At 39.7% G+C, this 27,368-nt stretch overlaps 1 protein-coding gene across 1 annotated transcript in view; it reads left to right on the top strand.

The window, feature by feature from the left end:
* Positions 1–26,327, top strand: part of rars1 (arginyl-tRNA synthetase 1) — a 60,353-nt gene extending 34,026 nt beyond the window's left edge. Inside the window, exons 12-14 of the mRNA XM_061739272.1 lie at positions 9,151–9,323; positions 16,625–16,872; positions 26,034–26,327. Of these exons, the coding sequence (XP_061595256.1) occupies positions 9,151–9,323; positions 16,625–16,872; positions 26,034–26,143 (531 nt within the window). The 3' untranslated portion in view covers positions 26,144–26,327. The remainder of the gene's footprint in view (positions 1–9,150; positions 9,324–16,624; positions 16,873–26,033) is intronic.
* The last annotated feature ends 1,041 nt before the right edge of the window (positions 26,328–27,368 follow it).

Raw genomic sequence — 27,368 nt, 5'->3', positions numbered from 1 at the left:
ACAAATGCCCAAATTTTCATAACCCTTAATTACATTTATGAAGTGATTAGTCTCCTCCTGGTCTTGTGTTTCTCCGTGTTTAGAAGAACTTCCTGGACTCAAAAACTTCGGGTTTTTAAAAACCCGAATATGAGCAAATTCAGGTTACTCAAAGGGGTTATTGGTGTTTACATGGCCGTGCAAATTCGGGTTATTGCCAATATTCGGGTTTAAAAGGGTTATTGATGCATGGAAATGCAGTCATTGACCCAAAAGCTGTGATTCTGCTCGAGAATTAAAGAGACGTGGTAAAAAAAGAAGTGCACGTTGGTGGGCGTTTGGTTATTGAGCGTTTGAAGGCCTTTCATTTCCGTCCAGCCGGCTGCTGTTTCATATTTAATGGCCTGTAGGAAGCGTCACTTTGGAGTAATGGCAGAAAGTTTCCGACAGAAGCCCTACTCACTTTCACTCCGCCGAAATTGGCATAATGGCGTACGTTATCTCAGCCTGCACTTAAATGGTTTTAGATAAACATTTTGTGTCAAATGTTAAATCTTTGATAAGCATGCATTTAGCAAGTGGGATGGCGTCCAGTGAGCAGCTCATTATTTCTGCTCCGAGCCCGGGCTCCGCTTCACCCCAACGAGGCGTATTTTACAGTAATGACCAGCTCACTCCACAGAAACCATTAATTCTTCCAAGTGAGCCAGACGCCGCTGCTTTCTCTCGCTACCTTAAAAACACAAGCTGGAGCAAAACTCCGCCAGATGTTTTTACTCTCTCCACTGCTGAGCTCAGAGGTCGGCCCGACTCCAGCACGCGCCGCCGGCCTCTTCCCTTCATTATTTATCCTCCGTGAGCTCGGGCCTCAAGTCGCCACACAGTTGCTGATTTCACCCCAAAAACCTTGAACGCAACTATTTATCACGGCTGAAATTTTTACACCGATTTATCCAGTGATGAGCAGATATGTGCCACTTTGACTCCCTCTTCACTATTAAAACACACATGCTGCATGAGCAGGAATATGCCAAGTAATATTCTTTTGAACACACCCAAGTATCTTATATTCAGCACGAGAAAAACATGACATTGTTTTTGTTTTTAAATAAATTTGAAGTCTATTTTACCTAAAAAGATCTAAGTTTGTTTCATAAGGAGTTTTTTGGTCGTTTTTTTTTGCAGAAGCATGCAGTATTTCAATTACAGAAATGTGCATGGATGTTTTGAAAAGACATAGGTCTGGATATACCAGTAGTTGGATTTGTGCAGTGTTTAGTTTTAGTTTAGTTTATTTGTTCGCACATATTAAAAACAATACAAAAATAGTGACAATACAATAATTAGTGCAGTGCAGGTGAGAAAAAAGAAACCCAAGGTGGGCTTATGAAGGATTCTCACCAGTGATAAATACAAATAATAAGTAAACAAGGTAATCCAACTTTACAAAAGCAACACATGAAGAGAGAGAAAAAAAAAGAAATGTAAATAAATAGCTAAATACATGCAAATACACCATCAAATTTACAAATAAATGATTGCAATGTGCGTGTGTGGGTGCGTACGCATACTCCCAAGCATGCACACAAAGCATAATAAAGAACCTCTGACTTTAATGGAGAACTGACTAAGAGTGGTACGGCTGAAAGGAGGATGAATATTGTCAGATTGTCTAGTATTATAATCATGAACTTGAGAGTTAGTCAGCAGTGATGAGACCAACCAGCCAACACAAGTGCTACAGCATGTGAACAGGTGAATAACGGGTTTAGGATAGGTGATAAACCTGTTATTAAACTGGTAAACCGACTGTATTCATCCATGTGAGATTACATTACATAGCCCCGATGTAAAAATTATGGGAAAAATACCTTTTTTTTAATTATTTGGCATTACAGGTAAAAGAGAACTTGATTTATTTCTTTTTTTTAATTATTTTTTTCCAATTGCAGGTTTTGTTTGCAGAATGAGTTCTCTTAAACACAGATACTTTGCTGGTTGAACCTCAATCACAATGTTATGTGCACATATTTGACACAATTTTGATTGTGTCAAATATGAATATAATATAATATTGTATTAGACGCTATATAAATAAAATTGAATTGAATTTTCTGATTTCCTGATTGGGAGTGGGCCATGATTGAACCCTGGGGAACTCCCTTGACAGATTAAGGGAGCACAGCTGCTCCTGATCTGTAATTTTCTACCCAACAGAGGGGGAATATTCTGACACTACAGCACTGCTCCCATATTGGACTGCTTTTGAGATTTTAATAAATCCAGGCAATCGGCATATCAGCCTTACAGTGTGAATCATTTTCCGTATTTTTCCAGTGTCGGGTTCTGTGTGACGGTACGGTTTAATAGAGAGGACGCCGGTTAAAGGGGGTCGGCCCTGTTAGAGGCTCCTGTAGCAGGTTTAGAAACACACCTAAATATTAAATATTTTACCGAAATGAGGAGCTTTAATCCTTTAATACCTGACATGAATGTTTTGTGTTTTTAAAATATTCAATATATTATATATTGCAATTAAAAACACCCCAATTTTGTTTTGACAATTTCTAAATACTGATTTTTTTTTTTTGTATTATGAATCCATTGAGTAATTTTGTGATTTAAAAAAAATATTTTTTTAAATCTATTTTTCTGCGGGAGTGTTTCAAAGTTCTCAAATTCATGTATTAAATATGATCTGTTCGGCATTCCAGAGGGCAAGCGAGCATAACAGAACCCACTGGTGTGTTTTGGCTAAAGCTCGAGTCTGATCTTCAACAACCATCACCTTTTCTTTGCACCTCAGGCCGTGGAGCTCATTTACTGTATCCTTGTGAATCTCATTTATGTCTTTTTCTTTAGCCCAAACTCCTTCATGCTTGAAGTCGGTGGGGGTTTTCTGTCTAAAATTCTCTACATTTGAGTTAATGAACCATCTTTCACTAACTTCTGCAGTATATCAGTACCGTGTCCTCAGTTATTCAGACAGCTGTCATCGTCTGACTGGGATGTTGGTGGTTTCAGAAAATGACTTTTTTTTTTGTCTTTTTTGAGTGTTATCTGGATCACTGTGGATAACAATTCCCAGTTAAACTACATTGATTTTAATGGTGAGAGGTTTGTTGGAAATGGATGCCAACACGGTTCGCCTGCAGCTCTCTTCCTGGGTCAGCGCCCACGTCTACCATCTGCTAACCCGCCTCATTAAAACAAACCACAGAACCTCTTCTGCTACTTTACATTTGTTTTATATTATTCTCCACATTTGTCTTCTTTTGCAGTGTTCTCTTTAGGGCTGAAATGATTCCTCGAATAATTCGAGTAATGCGATTATAAAAAATGATGGAGGAATTTTCTCTGCCTCGAGGAATCGTTTGATTTTGTATTTCGCCCGGACTACATTTAATGCGGCACAACACGCTGACGCGTAAACTTACCGTAACTAGAACTTAAAATTAGCTTGACACGAGTGAAAGTTCAATTGAAACACGTGGGAAAAACACCTAATCTTTTAAGTGATGTGTGTTATCAGGTGTAATGGCATTTTTAGGTTAGAAATAAGAACATTTCTTGGTAAGATCCTTAGTTTTTTGAGTGAAGGCAGTAGGAATGGGCGATATTTTACCGTTCACAGATATACCGTCAAAAAAATCCCCACGGTAAGAAATTGCCATCTCGCGGTAAAAACGATAAAGGAAGGAAGGAAGGAAGATGAAAGAAAGAAATGAGCCAGAAAGAAAGAAAAAAAGAAAGAAATGAGCCAGAAAGAAAGAAAGAAAGAAAGAAAGAAAGAAAGAAAGAAAGAAAGAAAGAAAGAAAGAAAGAAAGAAAGAAAGAAAGAAAGAAAGAAAGAAAGAAAGAAAGAAAGAAAGAAAGAAAGAAAGAAAGAAAGAAAGAAAGAAAGAACGAAAGAAAGAAAGAAAGAAAGAAAGAAAGAAAGAAATGAGCAATAAGGAAAGAAAGAAAGAAAGAAATGAGCAATAAGGAAAGAAAGAAAGAAAGAAATGAGCAATAAGGAAAGAAAGAAAGAAAGAAATGAGCAATAAGGAAAGAAAGAAAGAAAGAAAGAAAGAAAGAAAGAAAGAAAGAAATGATGATGAGATAGATTTATAGTTACAAAGGTGGAGTTGAATTGGTATTTTTTTTATCGTCATTTTTATCATTATCGGGATAAATGCCAGAAATTATCGTGATACATTTTTTAGTCCATACCGCCCATCCCTAGAAGGCAGTGAATTTGGTCAACTGGTGTAAATTCAGGGTTTTTAAATGCACAGCCATGAACCTACTGGATTATATAATTTAGTTTTAGTGATGTCAATTAACATCTAAGGTCTTATGTATATTAATAATTGCTCTTTAACTAAACAAAAAATTTTTTTATCCGATTAATCGATGGAATTTTCAGTAGAATACTCGATTATTAAAATATTCGATAGCTGCAGCGCTAGTTCTCTTGACGTAGTGGCTTTTTTTATTGTGTGTTTAGTACTTTTATGTTCCCTCCTTCTGTTTCTCGTCCTCCTCTTACCACCACACCTGTTTAGATCCGTCTTAAACCTTTAAATTGCTCCGCGGCGATTAGACGAACAGTCAGTTAATCATTAGTAAAACTGTCACTCACCGGGGTGGATATAATACCATCAAGTTGCCTTTCAGAAGCAGAATAAACATTCATCCTGTGTCTCCAGCTCCTAACATCCAAGATCTGTTTAGTTGTTATTGTTTTTTCTTTTTAAGGACTTCTAAAAACCTTTCCGCAGGGGTCAGTTCTTGGGAGCGCGCTCTATTCCAGAGTAATTCAATAAACAGACCTGCATTTTTACCGACTGTCCTTCAGTCAGGAGGTCACAGCTTCCAGGGGGATGAGATTTATTGTACTTTATAACCGCTGTGACGGATTCAGAGGCCTCATATCCACTGAAGTAGGATGCACCTTCCCAAACTAGAAAATGAAAGAACACCTAGTTGTTTTAAAATATGACAGCGAAGACCCGGGGGGGGTCAGCGCGATGCGGGAACACCAGGAAGACTAAAGACTTTCACTTTTTAGCAAGCAATCCACTTTCTCTCCTGTTGCTGTGATTTAGAGTCGGGGTATGTACATGTTAGCCTAAAGCCTCTCAGGGGGAGGTAAATACACTGATGCGTCATTACAGTAGCTTTCGGCCTAGTCCCAATCCCCCCCCCCCTACCCCTACTTTTCATCCCTACCCCTAAATTTTGCGCTTTCCCGTGAGGGTAGTGGTGTCCCAATTCCTCTTTCCACCTAGGGTAGTGAAGAAAACGAGTGTAAGTGGCTATGAAACTGTCCCTATGGAGCGAGGGTTTTCCGATGCTCCCTAGATGATCGAGGGGCTAGAAAAATTTCCCAGAATGCTTTTCGTCGTCATTTGCAGACTGAATAAAAAAAAAACAAAACATGGTGGACATTCTTATTTTTTGTGAATAAAATCAAATATATTGATTAGTTTCTGCATAAAAGAATGGCGTTTTGATTACATTTCTAGCGAGAAATATATATTTTACTTTCATAATATTCACTCCAGTGAATGTACATAATCATTCCCTTGCCCGTTGTTGCAAAGTATTTTCACAACCACCTCGCCAGAATAAAGGCTGATTTATGTTCTGCATTACACCAACGCAGAGCCTTACGGCGTAGGTTACGCGGCGACGCGCACCGTACACCGTTCCCTACGCCGTACGCTCTGCGTCAATTTAACGCAGAACCATAAATCAGCTCCCGAGCCGGCAGTCAGGCAGAAATCCCGCAATTTTCGGAGCACATTTCTTAACAGGCGTAGCTACAACTGTTAGATTTCCTCTATTAAACCAACATTATCTTCCTAAAGGATTTATTTCAGCCAGCGGTAATTCTCCACAGATCTTCAGGTTTCTCCCCGGACGACGGCGCAGGTTTACCCGGCGATCACGTCTGTATGTGAAACTGCTGCTGCTGCTCCGAGCCGGCGGCTCTTCTCATCGCCGAAAAACATCAGATCAAATTTCTTATCAGGCGTTATTTGGATAAACTGAGCCCAGGTTGGGGATCTTAACGGTACTTTACGCCTGAAAAAATATTAAAACTTAATAAAGTCGCATATTAACAGCGCTACAGCTGAAATTAAAACAGCTTTTGGCTCTCAGCTTCAGCTTTAGTGTGGTGCTGAAAGTAGGAGAGTGGGAGTATTGGACAGGGCCCTGAGGGCCCTGGAAGATTTCAAGTGCCCTAAAATCTGTGACTCTTTTTTAGGGTAGTGTAGAAAGTAGGGGGTGTATTGGGATTGCCTGCCATCCCACTGGCAGGAAACGTGGTCTCAAAGGAGCTGAGAATTACTGACATAAGCGAAACTGTACAAAAAACGAAATCCAACGCAATGTGGGATCTTCTGGAAACGATCCAGATCTACTTGGACCACCCCAGACCTCTAGATTACCGTTAAACCTCAGAGAATCTACCGTTAAACCTCCATCCCTGCTACCACAGAGGTAGAGCCCACTCCTCTACGGGTCAGATCCGCGTCGGCCGCTCAATTTAGACCAACACATCATTAACCGCGCGGCCATAAAGTCGTCTTTTGAATCCAGTCCTGCTGTCTGACTTTATGGGTTCAGACATCCTCCCCGGCTCTCGTCGGGAGTGACTTCCCCTCAATTACTTCAGGTGACTTTGCTGCTCTAAACATTTCCACAGAAGAGCTGAAGAACTTTTAAAAATACCATAGCTTATGTGGAAATAAAATTATGGATGTGCAGGTAGTTTGTTTAGAGGTCACTCTGCCCGCTGAGCAGCTTCAAAGATTTAATGGCGTCATTAAGTTTTCCTCAGTGTGGGAAACAAAGCAAAGTAATCCAGCCGCCTCCCCGTGATGCGAGGAAACTTCTTTTTTTTTTTTTTTCTGACCTTTTTATAGACTAAATGATTGATCAGAAAGATGGGGAGGAATAATCAATGCACAGCCATTAGCTGTAGTTGATGATGGAGACCTCTTGGAGATTTTAGCAAAGCAAGGTTTACATCTGTTTTTATCGTTTCTCCACGTGAAACTCCGCCAAATTCCTGCCGTTGTAAGCAGATGTAACCGTTTGTCCTTGAAGTTGCTTATTGAAATATAACATTTATTTACTTTTTCAGGACATTTGTTGCTATTAAAAAGTTACATTTACTCTTGTTTTGTCCTGGATTAACATTTATGCTTTTATGTTTTTTCAAACCCGTCTCCTGGCGTTTTGTTTTGCGGAGTCTTCTCATGTCACTTTTACCTTTCAATCTCTTATGTTCTGCTTGACTGCAACTTTTGTTTTCTATTCAAATCGCTTTGCTCGTAATCCTCCCCTTCCCTCCCCGTGGTATCAAAACGTCCCACGCTGGTTCAAGGGAAGGCTTTGACTTAAGTCAGTTTAATCTCTGCCAGAGGTTTAATAAATAGAAGTCATTATTAGGGTTGAATCACAATAGTTCCACTGTCAGAAGCTCAAAGTGAGGCGCTGCTTTCAGTAACTGCAGAGTGATTGAGGGGAGGAATCAACACAAAACCCCAAACTTACATTTATCAATCGTGTTGATTCCGTAAGCAGCGCTGGGTAAAGTACAGGGTTATAATAGTTTTGAATTTTTCATTTTAGATTAGTTTTATTTCGTTTTGACTTTTTCCACTTCAATTCAGTTAGTTTTAATTTGTTTTTAGTGTGGGTTTTAGGCCTGTTTTGAAAAAAATCGATTTTCTGATTCTAAATTGATTCTCATATTAATTCCTAAAAATCGATTTGTATGTCTAAAGATCGATTTTTTTTTTTATTACAATTTTTTTTTTTTTTTTTTTTCCATCATTACATTTTTGCCTGGTAAACTTTAATCCCAGTAGTTTTGAAAACTCCTGAACTAAATTAACTTTTCTTTAGAGAAAATGCTGGACATTTCAGCTTAAATTTCTAAATGTTATATTAGTTCAATGAAGTTCATATTATCTATATTTACTATAGCTTGTTTGGTTTCTCTGTTATCGGACACGGTTTGTCATGAAATACCTGAAAGGTGCTTCATGGCAATCTGTGTGTCTGGTGACAGAATAAATTAGACAAGCTAAAATAATCTGTTTACTGCTTGAGCTGTTGCAATTTCTTTCTTTTTTTTGCACTTTAAATGGATATTGAAATGACTATTTGAGTTATTTATTTCTTAGTTATTTCACACTAATTATTGTGAAATTATTATTTCAATAGTTATTTTACAGTCATATAATCCAGGCAACACTAACCCAAATCAATATCGAATCGAATCGGATTGAATCAAATGGTGATAATCGATTCTGAATCTTAAGAATCGGAATCGAATCGATTCTTGACATTTGAATCGATACCCAGCTCTAGTGGGTTTGCTAGTTTTTATTAGTTTATATTTTCAAAAATGCTTAGTTTTAGTTTAGTTTTTATTAGTTTTAGTTTTGACGTCACGGACCGTGAGGCGTTCAGGTGCCGTAGCTGCCAGTTGGAGATAAACGGCCAAGAGGCTTATATTGACAGGGATGAAAACGGAGAAAATTATATCTATAATTTCAGTTCGTTTTAGTTAGTTTTCTAAACACGCAATATAGTTTCAGTTAGTTATCATTTTTGTCTTTTAATTTTCGTTTTTATTTAGTTCAGTTTAGGGCTGGGCGATTTTTGGACAAAAATAAAATCCCGATTTTTTTTTTTTTTTTTTCTCTGAAAACCCGATTTTCGATTTTTTTTTTTTTGGTAAAACTACAAAAGACAATGGAATAAATTGTTTCAAATATTTTATCTTTATTTTTAAAGAAAAAGAGCAAACAAATTTCCCTTTTGGGAATGAAGTGCCATTGAAAGATCCTGTAAATCCTCCTTGAGTTTAGTAAAGTGACAACATTTACAATTTTCTTGACCAAACAAATATGACTAGACGGGCTCTGTATGTAATGCAGCCAGCTGCAAAAAAGGGAAATCGATTTTCCTTTTTTAAACATCGATTGTGATTAATAAATCCGATTTAGATTTAAAATCGATTAATCGCACAGCCCTAGTTCAGTTAACTAAATAGTTTTTTCAATTTTAGTTTTCGTTATTTCGTTCGTTTTCGTGAACGATCATAGCTCTGGTAAAGTAGTGATGTGCAGGAAACGTGACGGTGTTGGGATGATTTCCCTGCAGGCGCTGACTCCGGAGGAGCTGATCAAGGCCCAAAGAGCTGTCGCCTTCGGCTGCATCAAGTACGCCGACCTCTCCCACAACCGCATCAACGACTACGTCTTCTCCTTCGACAAGATGCTGGACGACAGGGGCAACACGGCGGCGTACCTGCTCTACGCTTTCACCCGCATCAGGTGAGGGTTCCCCCCCCGTCTTCAGCACCGGCACCGGTTCAGCTCAACCGTGATTATTTTTGCCTTTTTAACGACTTTAGAATCATTATTTTTTTGAAAGTTCATCTGTTTGAATGTGAATGTTACGGTGGCCGAGACCCGCAATTGCTGAAAATAAAAAAAACAAATGCCGCTGCAAATAAAAGAAACGCAAATAAAAGAAACGCTGAAAATATAAAGAAACCCCGCTGCAAATAAAATAAACCCTGCTGCAAATAAAATAAAAAAACAACGCAAATAAAAAAGCCACAACGGAAGTGAATTACCGGGGACTATTTTTGCCGATGCACCGTTGTTGCACATTAAAAATTAACTAACCTTTTCACTTATTTTCTCGTTCGTTGTTCTTCTTATTCCTCGCTCTTCTTATTTCTTCCTTTTCACTTACGTCCTCTTCGTCTTCTTCTTCTCCTCACGTAAAAAACACCGGTGCATCAGCAAAAATAGTTCCCGGTAATTCACTTCCGTTGTGGCTTTTTTATTTGCGTGGTTTTTTTTTTTTTTGCAGCGGCTTTTCTTTATATTTACAGCGTTTCTTTTATTTGCAGCAGCGTTTCTTTATATTTGCAGCGTTTATATTATTTGCAAAGCATTTATTTTATTTGCAGCGGCGTTTCTTTTTATTTGCAGCGTTTCTTTAATTTTCAGCAATGGCGGGTCTAGGCCACCGTAGAATGTGCCTTAAAACTGCTTTGACATTATAAAAACATCTTTAGGTGAATCAGCAATGGAACCACTGACAGGTGAAGTCAACATCTTTATCTGTGAAGTGTTTGTGGGATTAACAGACTCATTTGTCGCCTGTGTGGTCAAATCCCACGAGAGTCACTAGTTGTGGAAATTCTTAACGTCGATGATGGAAAAACCAACTCATGACCCATGTTTTCTACCGAGAGCAATTACAACCCTTTTACATTACCGGATATGTGTTTATTACCCCTATCTAGTGTGTTGTCTGTCTTATTTAACAAAGTGAGAGTCTTGACTAAGTCTGACTATCTCTTTTTCAAGACAGAAAACAGCAGTTAGTTAAAAAATGACGGAGGATCAAAACTGACAGAAATAAAAGCAGAAATGTATATATTTAGTTCTTCCTTTTCCTTATACATGCATTTCTTGTTTTTACATTCCCTCGTCTTCTCTTTTTACTTCATGCATTTCTGCATCATTATTTAAATGAGGAGGCCGGCCCCTCTTGGTCCAGCTCCTCCGCTACTGATCAATAAACGGGAAGGATTCTGCTTCTTCCTGTTTTGAAGTTAAAGTTCCATATGAAGATTTGATTATCTTCCAAAGTTTAGGTTAGATGTAGTTTTGGAAAGGTAAGTACTCAGATTTGGTATTTTTAATCAAGGTGTCTGAATATTAGCCCATCAGCTGGAGTTTGGGATTCTCTTGGTCTCCCTGGCAACGTCCCTTTCCCTCAGTAGACTGGACGGCTAAGGATTGGATCCTCTTTTCACTCTAAATTTACAGCGTGTTTATTTACAGTTTCAGAGAAAGTTTCATGGAAAAATGTCCAGATTCTATAAGTATAAGGCCCTGTCCCAATACTCCCCCTACCCCTCGTTTTCATCCCTTCCCCTAAATTTTGCGCGTTCCCGTGAGGGTAGTGGTGTCCCAATTCCTCTTTCCACCTAGGGGGAGTGGAGAAAACGAGGGTAGTGGCTATGAATCTGTCCCTTCACAGCGAGGGTTTTCAGATTCTGACTCGCTGACCTAGGGACCAAAAAATTTCCCAGAATGCTTTTCGTCGTCATTTGCGGAATGAATCCAAAAAAAAAAACATGGCGGACATTTCTTATTTTTTAGTGAATAAAATCAATATTTTGAGTTAGTTTCTGCATAAAAATGAGTTTTGATTACATTTCTAGCGAGAAATATATATTTTACTTTCATAATATTCACTCGGTGAATGTACATAATCACATTTTTGCCCGTTGTTCACGAAGATCGCACCGGAATACAGGCTGTTAGGTTACGCCGTAGACTACGTACCCTACGCCGTAGGCTCTGCGTCGCTTTAACGCGGACCCATAAATCTGCTCCGGAGCCGGCAGACAGGCAGAAATCCCGAAATTTTCGGAGATAATTTCTTAACAGGCGTTATTTGGATAAACTGAGCCCAGGTTGGGGATCTTAACGGTTACTTTTACGCCTGAAAAAATATTAAAACTTAATAAAGTGGCATATTAACAGCACTACAGCGGAAATTAAAACAGCTTTTGGCTCTCAGCTTCCTGATTAGGGTAGGGATGAAAACGAGGGGGAGTGGGAGTATTGGGACAGGCCCCTGGGAAGATTTCAAGTACCCTAAAATCTGTCCCTTCTTTTTTAGGGGTAGTGAAGAAAATATGGTCAAGTGAAGAAAAGTAGGGGGAGTATTGGGATTGGGCCAAAGTCTAGGCCTTGATCTAAGGAGCTCAGCTCTTCTGACTGTAGCAGTGGGACAGTGGTCACTTGTGTTATTTGCAAAAATAATCAGAGTATTTATGAAGGACATTTGTCCAGAATAGAATATTTCTTCACAAGTTGGATTTGTTGATCAGTTGTGCTAAAAGAAAAGTTGTTCTCAAATTGTCTGACACGGGACACAGCCAGTCCCAGTTAAAATCTCCAACAAGAAGAATCTCTTTAAGATCTAAAAGGCGCGAGGCCTCGCTGCAAGCTGATGTGGAGATGAGTTCAGACCAGCGTCCCTGGGCGATGGAGATGATGTGAGTTGGGAAGCGAAGGTGGATTTTAGGCCAGACAGATGTGAAAATAAACGACTAGTCCTGACCGATGGAGGGGGGTGCTTAGCTTGGCATGCTGGGATGTGCCCGTCTCTCTCTGGCTTCTCTCCCCGTGGCAGCCGAGCGGCGCAGCTTCTCCAGCAGTCCTGGCTTTCCCTGGTGGAGAGGACTCGCTCTGCTCAGCTCAACCTGGGGGGGTCGTAGAATAAAACAATAAACTCGGTGGCAGCTCCTCTCCCACCCCAGGGGCAGAGCTGGGTAGAGGAGCCAAAAACTGTACTCAAGTAAAAGTACTGTTACTTCAGAATAAAATGAGTGAAAAAACTACTCAAGTACTGAGTAACTGTTGAGTAACGTCTGATTTATTTTTTTAACACAACCAAACAGACAAAAGTACAAAATAATCATCTTCAGGCAAATTAAATCAATAAAATAATAAAATTTAAATTAATAAAAAATAGCTTAAATTAAAATAATCTTAAATTAAATCCAAGTACTTTAATAAATAATAAAATAACAGAATGAAAAAATAAATTAAGCACAAGTAGCACAACATTTCAAGCCTTTGCACTTTTCTTTTTTAACCAGGCAGAACTAGAACAAACATGAACTCATAGAAACTCTGTGTGTGTTTGAGTCTGTGTAAATGTGACAAAACATGCAAAAACAAACATTTTTCCCAAAGAATCACCCAGTGATGTCATGAGATTGACGCGTACGCGGATAAAAGGGATAAAAGAAAAGTAACAGCTCAACGTAGCCTAATGTAGCGGAGGAAGAGGAACAGTTTCTTCTTCACAAATCTACTCAAGTAAAAGTAAAAAGTATAGTGATTCAAAACTACTCCTAAAAGTACAACATTTCCCAAAACTTACTCAAGTAAATGTAACGGAGTAAATGTAACTCGTTACTACCAACCTCTGCCCAGGGGTGACCTGTTTATGAGAAATGAGCACCGCCGCTGAATTTGAAACCGAATTAAGTTCCTTAACTTTGTCCCCTCCGTCCTGTGGGAGAAGCTCCCACCTCATCCTCTGATCGCCGGTATCAGATCAGGCTCTGGCCCACGAGGCCACATGTGTAAGGGATTAGTCTGATAGTCCAATCTCCCGCCGCACCTTATCCCTTGTTTGGAGTGAGTGTCTCCTGGACACAGAGCTCTGTTGATCTGCTTCCCCCAGCTTTCCTGGAGGGTTTAGACCCGCGGTGGCAGGGCGCCGGCCTGGAAGAGATCGATCTTTCTTTTTTCCTTTTTTTTCTTTTAAAGCGGGGTGGGATGAGCAGTTTTGCCTGAGAGGATTTGATGTTCCTGCAGTCGGTAAGTCAATAAGAGCACTTGCTCCCGTTTCTGTTCATGAGTGTGAGACAAAAAAAGAAAAAAGACAGAAATATAGTGAAGATTTTAAAATCGACTTCTTACAAACATGATCAGAGGGTTTTAAAACTGTATTTGGGTCAATGACGTGACGCCTATATTTTCTGAAAAACAGATTTTTTTTTCAATTCAAAAAAGGTTTAAATGGATAAAAGAAATACCAGATATATGAACTACCTGTCCCACATATGGACTCACTTGAATTTTACAAAAAATACTAGTTATTTGAGATTTTGTTGTTGTTTTTAAGCGTCTAAATGTCACGTGGTGCGACCGTCCGACCATGGCTCTTGTTTTGAAAACCTTTTTTGAAATCACTCTAAATGTTTTTAAATCAATCTTCTGCCCTATCTGGCATGATCTGTGAAATGGCTTGTAGTGTGTAAGATTGCAACACATTTGTATTTATATTTCCATCATAATATACAAACAAGGTTTGACTGATGAGGTCCATTTTATGAAGAAATATGTGGCGCGACCATTAAAAAAAATGTTTTTGTATAATACTGAAAAAAAAAAAAAAGATGTTAAGGAAATTAATATTAATTAATTAATGTAATAATGAATTAATAACATGACCTTTTTTAAGGCTAGTGCCAATTCATCTTGACAAAAAACTCTGAAATCACTTAATTTAAAATTTTTATATGAATTTATGTACACAACATTCTTAATGAACTACTGCAATAGATATTCTGTTTTTTATTATTTTAAAATTGACCTTATTCTTATTCGAATCCTTATTCGTCATCGACCCATTTAAATCCATAACTGTGACATTTGATATAAACGTCTGGTATTTTGTTACATTTCTGTCTAAATGCGTCCAGAAAGATTAGTGCGGGTTATTTTAGTTTGTTGTTATTCATAAGCCGAACCTTTCTGGGTGATCCGTCTGTCAATTATTTTGTTTGTATAATTGAGTTGGTGACAAATTAGAATAGAAAAGGTCTTATAGATCTGACTCAGCCCAGGTCATGGCTGGACCGGTGCATATACTGGTCCTGGGGGACTTTAGATGGAGGACTGGTGTCTATACTGGTCCCAGTAGATGCTGCGTTTGATTCAGTTGAGCTCAACTTGTTAGGGTTAACCCTTGTGCTGTCTTTGGGTCAAGGGAGGGTGAAGGGAGAAAAGATGGAAGGAAAGGAGAAAAGAAGGAAGGAAGGAGGAAAGAAGGAAGGAAGTAGGAAAGGGAGTAAGGAAAGGAGAAAAGATGGAAGGGAGGAAAGATGGAAGGAAAGGAGAAAAGAAGGAAGTAGGAAAGGGAGTAAGGAAGGGAGGAAAGATGGAAAGGAAGTAGGAAAGGGAGTAAGGAAGGGAGAAAAGATGAAAGGGAGGAAAGAAGGAAGGAAGGAGGAAAGAAGGAAGGAGGGAGGAAAGAAGGAAGGAGGGAGGAAAGAAGGAAGGAGGGAGGAAAGAAGGAAGGAAGGAGGAAAGAAGGAAGGACGGAGGAAAGAAGGAAGGAAGTAGGAAAGGGAGTAAGGAAAGGAGAAAAGATGGAAGGGAGAAAAGATGGAAAGAAGGAAGGAAGGAGGAAAGAAGGAAGGATGGAGGAAAGAAGGAAGGAAGTAGGAAAGGGAGTAAGGAAGGGAGAAAAGATGGAAGGAAGGAGGAAAGAATGAAGGAATGGAGAAAAAAAGGAAAGAAGGAAGGAAAAGCAAAGAAGGTAATAAAGGAACGAATGACGAAAGGGAGGTAGGAAGAAAAGGGAGTAAAGGAGGGTAAAAAAGGAGGAAAAGAGAGAAAAAAGGAGAGGGCATGGCAGGAGGAAAGAAGGATGGAAGAATTGGGTCATTTTGACCAAAGACAACACAAGGGTTAAAGAAACACTTCCCTGTCAGTTCTTCAGCCGCTCTATCCAGATGTTCTGGTGGATGCAGCACTGAGGTCCAGTAAGAGTGAAACGTTGTCACCATCCGTATCGGAGCGTTAAAAACCTCTTCTAGAGCTGTGATGTGGCCGGAAACCTGACGGGAAGACATGAAAACATCCATCTAGTGTCAGGCGCTGATACAGCTGCTTAGATCTCTATGCTCTATGATTTTACTAAGAACGGGGAGCTTTGATTTGGGCCGACAGCTTTTCACCAGTGATCTATTTAGGTTGTTCTTTCTTAAAAGTGGCTTAATAACGACTGCTTTTTGGCACGGAGGGAAGACGGCTGAGAGAAGAGTTACATCCTGCAGAGGATTTTAGTGTCGGAGCCGTAAAGCATCGGCTTTGAGCCGAGCGGTAACCGCTCAGCGAAAAGGGAGGTTTTGTCACTTTTCTTTAAAACATCAGGAGACATGAGAAATGGGGCAGTATGTCTCCTTTAAGGATACAGGTTGCGTCAGCATACAAGCTGGATGTTAGTTTGAATATTGATCGGTTCATAATGCTTTTCAGCTCAGAAACACGGATCGTGGTGAGTTCTGAATAGGGCTGCAACTAACGACTATTTTAATAGTCGACTAGTCACCGACTTTTGAAACGATTAGTCGACTAATCGGATAATTAGTCATTTTTTCTTAAATTTTGTATGAGGTTGCTTTAATTATGTGGCAAATGATAATAATAAACACAAGAACGATGAGTACTTCAATGAAAAATACATATATTATTCAACTTCTTCGGACTGCATGCATTTAATTTAAAATACTTTTGTCAGGCATAACGTTAAAGCTCTCTTTTAAAGCCAAAATACGCTTAATATCTTACCAAGGCGAGTCTGTTTCGTTCAACTGTCCGACGTGCTTGCTATTTAAATACTCGTGCATTACCAACGTGCTCCCGTGAAAAGCAAGCTCTGCTTTGCAAACCTTGCAAGTCATCTTTTTATTCGCCGTGTCGGGGCTAAAATGCTCCCAAACTTTTGATGTTTTGTTACGCGCAGCTGCTGTTCAGGATTCATTCATTCATTCATTCATTCATTCATTCATTCATCGTCGACAATTTTGATTATCGTTTTTTGTCGACAACGAATCGTTGCAGCCCTAGTTCTGAATGTTGATCCATGTTCTGCTCCAACACGGGTGCTGCTTCATTGTTTTGTTTTCTACTCAGACTCATCGCGTTGCCGTTTCAGTGTCTTTTTAACAGAAAGTTCTGCTCAATCCTGATTATTCTAATAGCGATACTAACAGAGTGTTTCCGTTGACTCTCTCCAGGTCCATCGCCCGCCTGGCCAACATCGACGAGACTGCGTTGAGAAAAGCCGCCGAGACCACAGAGGTCGTCCTGGACCACGACAAGGAGTGGAAGCTGGGGAAATGCATCCTGCGCTTCCCGGAAATCCTGCAGAAGATCCTGGACGACCTGCTGCTCCACACGCTGTGCGACTACCTGTACGAGCTCGCCACCACCTTCACCGAGTTCTACGACAGCTGCTACTGCGTGGAGAAGGACCGGCAGACGGGTGAGCCGCTGTTAAAGTCCCCCCTGAACCCAATAGATCTCTAGTGCAGTAGGACGGAAATTATGACTCAATATCGTCGTCAACGAACCTTTATCACTTGAGGAAAACGAGACGTAACGAAAATGCTGGTCATGTGACGATAATTAAATATATAATGCAATATCATAGACAAATAAAAACTAGTGATGCACCGAAATGATAATTTGTGACCAAAACCGAAAATAATAATAAACACTTGGCCGAATACCGAACAATACCAAACATGGTTCTTCGCAGTTTTTCATTTATTTTGCCAATTTTTTCACCATTGCATAAATCAAATACATTTGATTTAGGCATGCTTTTAAAAGAAAAAAATCTTTTACAAAATTACAAGGTAGAAAATATTTATTGAACATAAAAAACTGAAAATTTTTTAATTTCCCAGCATTATGTTGTTTTGGTTCCACCTCCTGGTGAATGTTAGGTAAAATTCTTTTGTGGTTACTTTTTGGTTGGCCAACGATTTATGTTTGTGCTAACAGTGCGCAACAGTTACGGGACGGAGCGGCCAGTCTATTTCCTTATATTACAACGCCGTTATTAATTGTTCAGTTTTTTTCCCACTTATTCCACCGAACACCGAAAGTGTTTTTTTTGCCATTTTCGGCCGAACAATTTCGGTTACCGAACAATCGGTGCATAACTAAAAAAACAAGACTAAAAATGTAGATTAGAAAATAAAGACTCTGCTAAAATGTGTCTTCATTTTCGTTGCCCAAAACGAGACGAAATGTTCTAACAAAGATCCTTAATGTCCATGTTTTCAGTAGTTTCTCTGGTTTAATGTCCATGTTTTCAGTAGTTTCTCTGGTTTAATGTCCATGTTTTCAGTAGTTTCTCTGGTTTAATGTCCAAGTTTTCAGTAGTTTCTCTGGTTTAATGTCCATGTTTTCAGTAGTTTCTCTGGTTTAGTTCTGCTGGGTGACGTTAGTCCTCAATCCCAGTCGCTGCAGCAGGAATCAGATCCAGAAGATGCAGCTGCAGAGTTAGAGGCTGATGCCGTTAACGCAGAGCTCTAGTTCACGTCCATTTAAAAACTAAGTTACAGAGAAAAAGAGACCGATGGCCGGCCACGCGGGGATCTTCTCTGGGTTAGGGTTAGATGATCTCTGGATACACTTTTGCTACATAGACGTGGAAAAGAAAACCGAATGCGTTGTAGAAAAAGATGGGGAGAAGTGCGGAAAAATAAATATGTTGTAAACTCAAGAATGAACGTGACTAAAACTAATAAAAACTAAAATGATAGCTTGACCCAAAGACTAGACTAGAACTAAAATTGAAACAGGCTGACAGAAACAACACTAGTAGGACAAGAATGGATCTCAGAAGAATCAAACACCGACAGTTTCGTGTAATCTGCACATCATTAGGAGGAAGTCACCGTGGTTACGTGGATTGGAGCAATTTTTGTTTTCAGAGTAGGTTTTTACAGGACTGGAAGGTCAAACGTGCAAAAAGAAACCAGTGTTTAGCTCTGGATGGGGGTTGATGGGAAACCTCAGGTGTTCTGACCTCAGGTGTTTTATTCTCGGTTGATGCCGTCACTGCAACTTTTATGTCATATTTCATTACTGGAAAGTGTGTGATGATGATGTTTTCGACTACAGCCTCATCTTCTTGCTGCCGGAGAAATAAGTGCATCTTTTCTTCATCTCCCGTGGTCTGGTCTGTTGAGGCTCAAACCAGGATGGCGAGACGCATCATCTACCATCCTCTCCTCCTCTTAGGCCCAGTCCCAATCCCCCCACTACCCCTAATTTTCATCCCTACCCCTACATTTTGCGCGTTCCCGTGAGGGTAGTGGTGTCCCAATTCCTATTTTCATCTAGGGGGAGTGAACATAACGAAGAGCAGGGAGTATGAATCTAGCCCTTAAAAGCGAGGGATTTCAGATGCTGACTTTGCGACCGAGGGCTAGAAAAATTTTCCCAGAATGCTTTACGTCGTCATTTGCAGACTGAATTAAAAAAAAAACATGGTGGACATTTCTTACTTTTTAGTGAATAAAATCAATATTTTGAATTAGTTTCTGCATAAAAATGGATTTTGATTACATTTCTAGCGAGAAATATATATTTTACTTTCATAATATTCACTCAGTGAATGTACATAATGAATGAATGAATGAATGAATGAATGAATGAATGAATGAAAACTTTATTTCGAACATGCTAAAAAAAAAATATATATATATATATATATATATATATATATATATATATATATATATATATATATATATATATATATATATATATATAAATAAATAAATACATTTAAACCAAAGAACAATAGTTAAATAATAATCATGATAAATACAGTATAATACAAATCATAACAATCATAAACAAAAACATGCCTCACTGGCTTTTTTTTTTTTCCTTTTCTGCATGCTCGAAATGGAGCAGGGAGAAGTTAAAAAACGTATTTAGCCCTGCCCACTCGCTTGCCCGTTGTATCTTCAGATCTCGCCAGAATAAAGGCTGATTTATGGTTCTGCGTTACACCAACGCAGAGCCTACGCCGTAGGTTACGCAGCGACGCGCGCCGTACGCCGTAGGCTCTGCGTCGATTTAACAAGGAACCATAAATCAGCTCCGGAGGTCTCATCCCTGAAAACTTCGGAGCAAATTTCTTAACAGGCGTTATTTGGATAAACTGAGCCCAGGTTGGGGATCTTAACGGTTACTTTTACGCCTGAAAAAATATTAAAACTTAATAAAGTGGCATATTAACAGCGCTACAGCAGAAATTAAAACAGCTTTTATCTCTGGGCTTCCTGATATGGTGTGACGTTTGTGCAAACGTAACTACGCAGTCGCTTACGTACCCGAACGTAAAAAACGCAGTGACGTAGCAAGTGGTGTCCCAATCCCTAGGGAACATTACAAGAGCCCTACTCATTTTTAGGGCTAGTGGTAGAACGTAGGGGGTGTATTGGGATTGGCCCTTAATCATAAAAACACGGAGCTGCAACAGGACGTCTCTGACTCCAACTCATCAGATCAGAGTCTAGTTTTCCTCTCGTTTGTTCTCCGTCTCCCTCCAGTCGCTGACGGGAAGAACGGCTCTGAAGTCTCGCCATAACTGCTGTTGTTGGTTTATTTCTTATGACCTTCTCTGCAGGAGAAGAGGATCCTGCAGCGTCTGAAGTTTCTCTCCAGCGCGTCTCGTTGCGTCATGCTGCCCAACATTTGGATGCATCAGCTTTTTTGTGTAAATTCTAAACAAGCGTGACCATCAAAGTTGCAGCACTTTTAACGGCCGGGCTGTTAAACGCTCCCTCTGCTGCTCATTACTGATTTACTCATTTCTGCATCATCAGGCCGCATTGTTCTGGTGGGACGGGGGGGTCATGGATGCTGATGTGGATGTAGACGTCCCCCCACAACCTTTTACGTTCTGTCAGCATCAGACTTTTCTCCTCTGATTCCCATCTGCAATTAGTTTTATTCCACTTTGCCGTCCATTTCATATTAGCTTTTGCTTTTAGGTTATCTTTTACAGTTAGGTCACGTATTTTCCATCAGGTTATCTCACGTCACATTTCGGCTGTGATTTATTTGAGGTTTTGTGCTTTTTTTGTTTTTTTTTTTTGTCTGAAGCCGAACAAAAAGAAATCAGGTTTTTGGCTCCTTATATGTGAAATACTGGGGGGGAAAAAGATGCTTCAAGTGCGGACAACTCTTGCTAGTGGCTCCTGAGCAGAGCCCTGCGCGGGACCGTTTTCTTCATCCCGTGTGTGTTACACTCCCACCGGTCCCGCAAAACTCTGAGTTTATGCCCGCACAATAATAGAGATGCATCGATTTTGTGTCCCGCAAGAGCAGGGGTCGTCAACCCGCAGCTCTAGAGCCCCATGCGGCTCTTTAGCGCCGCCCTATTGGCTCCCTGGAGCTTTTTTCAAAAATATTTGACCTTTTTTCTTTTTCTTCGTTTTTTTCTTCTTTTTTCCCTTTTTTTCTTTTTTCTTCTTTTTCTTAGTTTTTTCTTATTTTTTCCCTTTTTTTCTCTTTTAATCTTTTTCCTTTTTTAATCTCGACATTTCCACTTTTTTCTCAACATTTCGACTTTTTTCTCGACATTTCGACTTTTCTCAACATTTCGACTTTTTTCTCGACATTTTGTCATTTTCCTTCATTCTAAGGCTTATACAAGACTTCATATTTTTTTTTCTCTTTTTTCTTTTTCTTAGTTTTTTCTTCTTTTTTCCCTTTTTTTCTCTTTTTTCTTCTTTTTCTTAGTTTTTTTCTTATTTTTTCCCTTTTTTTCTTTTAATCTTTTTCCTTTTTTAATCTCGACATTTCCACTTTTTTCTTGACATTTCCACTTTTTTCTTGACATTTCCACTTTTTTCTCGAAATTTTGACCTTTTCTCGACATTTCGACTTTTTTCTCAACATTTCGACTTTTTTCTCGACATTTCGACTTTTCTCAACATTTCGACTTTTTTCTCGACATTTTGTCATTTTCCTTCATTCTAAGGCTTATACAAGACTTCATATTTTTTTTTCTCTTTTTTCTTTTTCTTAGTTTTTTCTTCTTTTTTCCCTTTTTTTCTCTTTTTTCTTTTTCTTAGTTTTTTTCTTTTTTCCCTTTTTTTTTTCTTTTAATCTTTTTCCTTTTTTAATCTCCACATTTCAACTTTTTTCTTGACATTTCGACTTTTTTGTCGAAATTGTACTTCAACAATAATCTCAACATTTCGACTTTTTTCTCAACATTTCGACTTTTTTCTCGACATTTCGAATTTTCTCGACATTTCGCCATTTTCCTTCATTCTAAGGCTTATACAAGACTTCATTTTTTGCGGCTCCAGTTATATTTGTTTTTTGCGTTTTTGGTCCAATATGGCTCTTTCAACATTTTGGGTTGCCGACCCCTGCACAAGAGAAATGTCCCAGATAAATCTATCTGATTTAATGTTAACATGATCATTGAGGAGTTTGATGGATATTTGACAGTTCATAGGCACCTGACTGAAAGTTGGATGCAAATCCATAATTTTCCTCATCGCACAAGCTTTTTTGCCTTTCACACACGCATCAATTATGTGATTGAGGTTATAGCAACTAGAGTAGCTGTGAGTGGCTCAAATAACACAAAATAAACAAAGTTAACGAATGAAACAAATTAATTACACAAATGAATCACTTGGCCATTACATTACTGTGGAGGGAGAGACTGTTGCTGACCGACTGCTGGTTCCAATCCCTCGTCTCTTCCAAGATGCTCCACAGACACTAATATAGTTTCTCCAAATATCTGACTTGCTTTGTAAAGACCTTGTTTGAGGTTCTTTTCCACCTCATTGATTTCCATCTTGTCGTTAGGGCCCGAACACTGACTGTATCTGTAGGAGTTCTCATTTTTATTTTTCTTCCAACGAAAGGAGGGCCTTTTTTCCCCTTAAACGTGCCCCAAAAGTCACCAAATTTTTCACCAAGCCAGGCCTGGCGAAAAAATGTGATATTTAATGGTTTGCATTAATGGGCGTGGCCTAATGGCCCAATGAATGAATGAATGAATGAATGAAAACCTTTATTGTCCCCGTAGGGAGATTCGGTTTGTCAACAGCGCCCCCTAGAAAACTTTTGTGCCTCAAGCCCCAGAATACGGTTTGACGTAAATGCACGAAAATCGGTACACACCTGTATCATGTCGCAACTTAAAGAAAAGTCTCTTGGAGCCATGGCCGAAACCGAACAGGATGTCGGCCATTTTGAATTAATCGTGTAATTTTGGCGCAATTTATGCCATTTCTTCGGCCGTTAATATGGCCCGAACCGTAACGTGCACCCAGGTGTGTTATACATCAAAATGTGCGTCTCCATCCTGCGACGATGCGCATTACTTTTCTCAGTCAAAAGGTTTACCGTGGCGACGCTAGACGCCAAAAGGCGCGCCCACCCTTCATCTGATTGGTCCATATTTGATAGTTCCTACTTTCTGCCATAACTTTTGAACGGTTTGATATAAAGACTCGTGGGTGGTGTCATCGGACTCGGTTCTGAGTCCTTGACCTTTATTAGTGAAAATTGCACGCGTGAGGGCCCGTTCAACGCTGCTTGCAGCTTTAATTAAGTTTGTCTTTAACAGACACGAGTTCACCTCACAGATCTATTCTGTTGTATTTGAAAAATGCAGCAAAATGGAGGATTCGATGGTTTCGGTGCCGTCATGTAACGCAGTTATGGAAAATGAAACAGTCAGCGGAGTGGTTTTTGACAGGTGAGGGATGGATGAGACTTTCCACTGGGGACCAGAGTCCAGACGGTGATCACTGCCGTGTATCCACACCGACTCCGGAGGAGCTGCAGAAATGCTGCTACATCCAGACAGGAACTCGGAAGCCGTGAAAATCAACTCTTTATGGAAACGCGGCTCAGTTTTCAGACATGACTTCATCTCAAATGAGCAGATCAGATTGTCCTCGTACACGTCCACATTTGGGTGAAAGAATGGAGGGCCGATGCAGGCGCGGGCCGGTTGGCGTGGAGATAACCTGATGAAGGGACGCCTGCGTCCCTGCTAGGCCTGTGTTGAAAAGATTGATTCTCCGATTTTAAATTGATTCTCATATGAATTCCTAAAAATCGATTCATATGTCTAAAGATCGATTTAAAAAAAAAAAAAAAAAAAAAAAAAATTCTCATTAAAAAACTCAAAATCTCAAGAATATTTGTCTTATTTCTAGTTAAAATTTATCATTTTTAGTCAAAAAAAATCTCCTTACATTTAAGACAAGACTCAAAAACAACCATTTTCACCTGTTTCAAGTAGATTTTCACTTAAAATAAGTAGAAAAATCTGCCAGTGGAACAAGATTTTTTTGCTTGTAATGAGAAGATAAATCTTGTCCCAGTGGCAGATTTTTCTACTTATTTCAAGTGAAAATTTACTTGAAACAGGTGAAAATGGTCAAATAAGGTATTTTTCTAGTGATGACTCTTGTTTTAAGTGTAATGAGATTTTTTGTCTAAAAATCAGACATTTTAACTAGAAATAAGACAAATATTCCTGGTAAGATTTTGAGTTTTTGCAGTGAGTGAGACTGCATTTAAAAAAGTTCCAATGTTCTTGACCACACAGATAAGCTACATAGACTTCTGTGATGAGTATTTGCTGGACGTGTTGATTGATACTCTAGTTAAGTTCTGTGACTCCTAACCTTGCCATACCTTAGCTTTGACTGAATTGACGCCACTGAATACTAGTAGTAATATGTTGCAGAACTAGACAGTCATATAATTCATGCAACAGCTGAAAAAACGGTTTTATTAACAGTAACCCAAATCAAGATCGAATCAAAGTGTGATAATCGATTCTGAATCTTAAGAATCGGAATCGAATCGATTCTTGACATTTGAATCGATCCCCAGCCCTCGTCCTTGCGTCCCTGCGTCCCTGCGTCCTCATGAGGCATCACGAGACGGAGAATCAGACGACAGCTGCGGATCGTTGAGCAGCTGAAGTCTTGGACACAGATTCCTCTTGTAAAACTGCAGCAGTTGGTGTTCTCGCCTCCCAAACTAATAAAGTATGATTTAACAGGGAAGCTGATGTAGCGCGGTTGTAAATATGTCTGTAACAACTTGTTCGAGGGAGGTGAAGCCGCCGATTCTAGATTTGTTTATATTTTCAGATAAAGTTGGTCAAGTAAAACTTCTTGCACGTGTTGAATGGTTTGAACTTAAAAAAAAAAGAATCAAAAGGTCGTCCAATCCAAGAGAAATACTTTTAGGAGGATGGATGAATATGATATGCGTCTTCTACCTGGTTACTCAGGCCCGTTTACACGTAGCAAAAACGGTGGCGTTTTCATGCGTTTTGGCCGTTCGTTTACACGAAAACGAAGCTCAAATTCACCAAAAACCATCATTTCTGAAAACTCCGGCCAAAGTGGAGATTTTTCAAAACTCCGTCTTCACGTTTGCTTGTAAACGGAGGGAAACTGACATTTAGACATTCAGAACGTCACATTATGCCACAGAAACGTCACCAGCATCATGAGTGCGACCTGTGTTTACAATTTGTTTGGCCATATTTTCTTGTATTTTACCTGTTTTATATTCTAAAGTCACACTTAAAAGTAACTCCACTTCTCTGTCACTCCAAACGAAAGACTCTCGTTCATCTTGGAAGTAACTGGAAGTTACTCGTGTCATTTGTTGATGTTTTTTTCCAGGATTCTGATTGGCTAGCATGACTTTATCTTCTCGTTACACTGCCCCCTGCAGGTTTGGCTGCTCATAGCACCTTAACCCTTGTGCTGTCTTTGGGTCAAGGGAGGGGGAAGGGAGAAAAGAAGGAATGAAGGAAGGGAGAAAAGATGGAAGGGAGAAAAGAAGGAAGAAAGGAAGGGAGAAAAAATGGATGGAAGGAAAGAAGGAAGTAAGGAAGAAAGGAGAAAAGAAGGAAGGAAGTAGGAAAGGGAGTAAGGAAGGGAGAAAAGATGGAAAGGAGAAAAGATGGAAGGAAGTAAGGAAGGGAGAAAAGGAAGGAAAGAATGGAGAAAAGGAAAGAAAGAAGGGAGGTAAGAAGGAAAGAAAGAAGGGAGGGAAGAAGGAAGGAAGGAAGGGAGAAAGGAGAAAAGGAGGAAGGGAGGGAGAAAGGAGGAAGGAAGTAGGAAAGGGAGGAAAGAAGGGAGAAAAGATAGAAGGAAGGAAAGAATGGAGAACAGGAAAGAAAGAAAGGAGGGAAGAAGGAAGGAAGGGAGAAAGGAGGAAATTAGTAGGGAAGGGAGTAAGGAAGGGAGAAAGGATAGAAGGAAGGGAGAAAGGAAGGAAAGAATGGAGAAAAGGAAAGAAAGGAGGGAAGAAGGAAGGAAGGGAGGAAAGAAGGTAATAAAGGAACGAATGATGAAAGGGAGGTAGGAAGGAAGAGAGGAAAGGAAGAAGGAAGGAGAGATCAGGAGGAAAGAAGGATAGAAGAATTGGGTAATTTTGACCCAAAGACCCAACACAAGGGTTAACAGCGTATATTTTATGTTCCTGTAAATGATGGTATTTTTCAAAACATAGAGGGGGAAATATCCGTTTTTGTAAATACTGTGTAAAATTCTGTTTAATCGTGTGTGTGATCCTGGAACTTTGTTCTCGTCTCTCCGTCTCCAGGTGCCGTGGTGAAGATCAACATGTGGAGGATGCTGCTCTGCGAAGCCACCGCCGCCGTCATGGCCAAAGGCTTCGACATCCTGGGCATCAACCCGGTCCACAGGATGTGATCCAGTCCCGGACCAGCAGCAACGGAGACACAACCCCCTCCATCGCATCGCAGACAAAACTCAATGGACTTGACTTTTCCAACCCTGGAGCAGAGAGAACCGTACGCTCACATCATTAAGAAACTTCTCATGTGGAGGATCTTTGTTGTTTTTTTTAAATTAAAGAACCATTGTGAACCCTAAACCAGAGCCCAGTGTGACATCATTTCAAACTGATTTATCCAAAGATCCTCTATACAGAAGATAGCGCATTACCGTTACTGCCAATGGTATGAAATTGTATCCACTTCCTGTCTCCTAAGTGGGCGTGGCCGCCCCTCTCCCCACATCGTTTTGGAACATACAACACTAGATACAGTACAACTTTCTTCCAAAAAGACTTACCGTAAATAATAAAAATAACAGTATTATTAAGCAAAGAAGCAAGTTTTATTTTAGTTTTAAACCGATGGGAAAACAATGAGAGCCAAATCTCACGAGAGTGTGTTGCTCAGACAGAGACAGGTCTCAAACAAAGTTCATTTTCTCCTAATCTGTCGGTCTGAAAATTGCCATTTTGGTGTCAGAATGTTCAGAAGGTTTGTGGCTTTTGAAAAATGGGTCCCATATTTACTTAGGTTACTATGGGGAGAAGGAATTGGTAATAATCTGTGATCACGTTCACTTTTCCCATAGGACTCAATAGACTCAGGACCTGCTGTTAGTCTCCTAAAGGGGCGGGGCAGTGGGGGAACCCACGTGACACAGATACAGGAAACCGAACCGTAGTGGGCTGTCTCGTTTATTGAACGTCTCTGATTTATCTTAAAGCTTGATTTGTAAACTTCTAGCAGGGAAAAAAAAGCTGTTTCATCTGGGAGGCTTTTTTTTTTTTATTGTTATGGCGAATGATTACTTCCTGAGGTGGATGCAGATGAGATGTTGCAACCAGTTGGAAATCAGATACTGGAGGAGAGATGCAGTCAGATATTAACAGCTGCTACTTGTAGAAACTAACCGGTAAATGCAAATTGTTAACTCTGGTTTCAATTGATTTTGTTAAAGGAGCTTGAGGCTGTTTTTTTTATTTGCAAAATGTGCTGCAATTCGGTCCCAATTTTCCCGCGCTGGGCTGCGGATGTGACGTCACATGACGCTGCATGCACGTTCTCCCCGTTCTCCCGTGCCGGCTTCACTGTTGGCTGCAGTACCCCCAACGGCCGTCGTGGTGAAGGGTGGCGCTAGA

The sequence above is a fragment of the Cololabis saira genome, chromosome 14 (genome assembly GCF_033807715.1).
Source record: "Cololabis saira isolate AMF1-May2022 chromosome 14, fColSai1.1, whole genome shotgun sequence".
Lineage (NCBI taxonomy): Eukaryota > Metazoa > Chordata > Actinopteri > Beloniformes > Belonidae > Cololabis > Cololabis saira.
The sequence above is the reverse complement of the archived record's forward strand: the minus strand, read 5'-3'. Positions and strand labels throughout refer to the sequence as shown.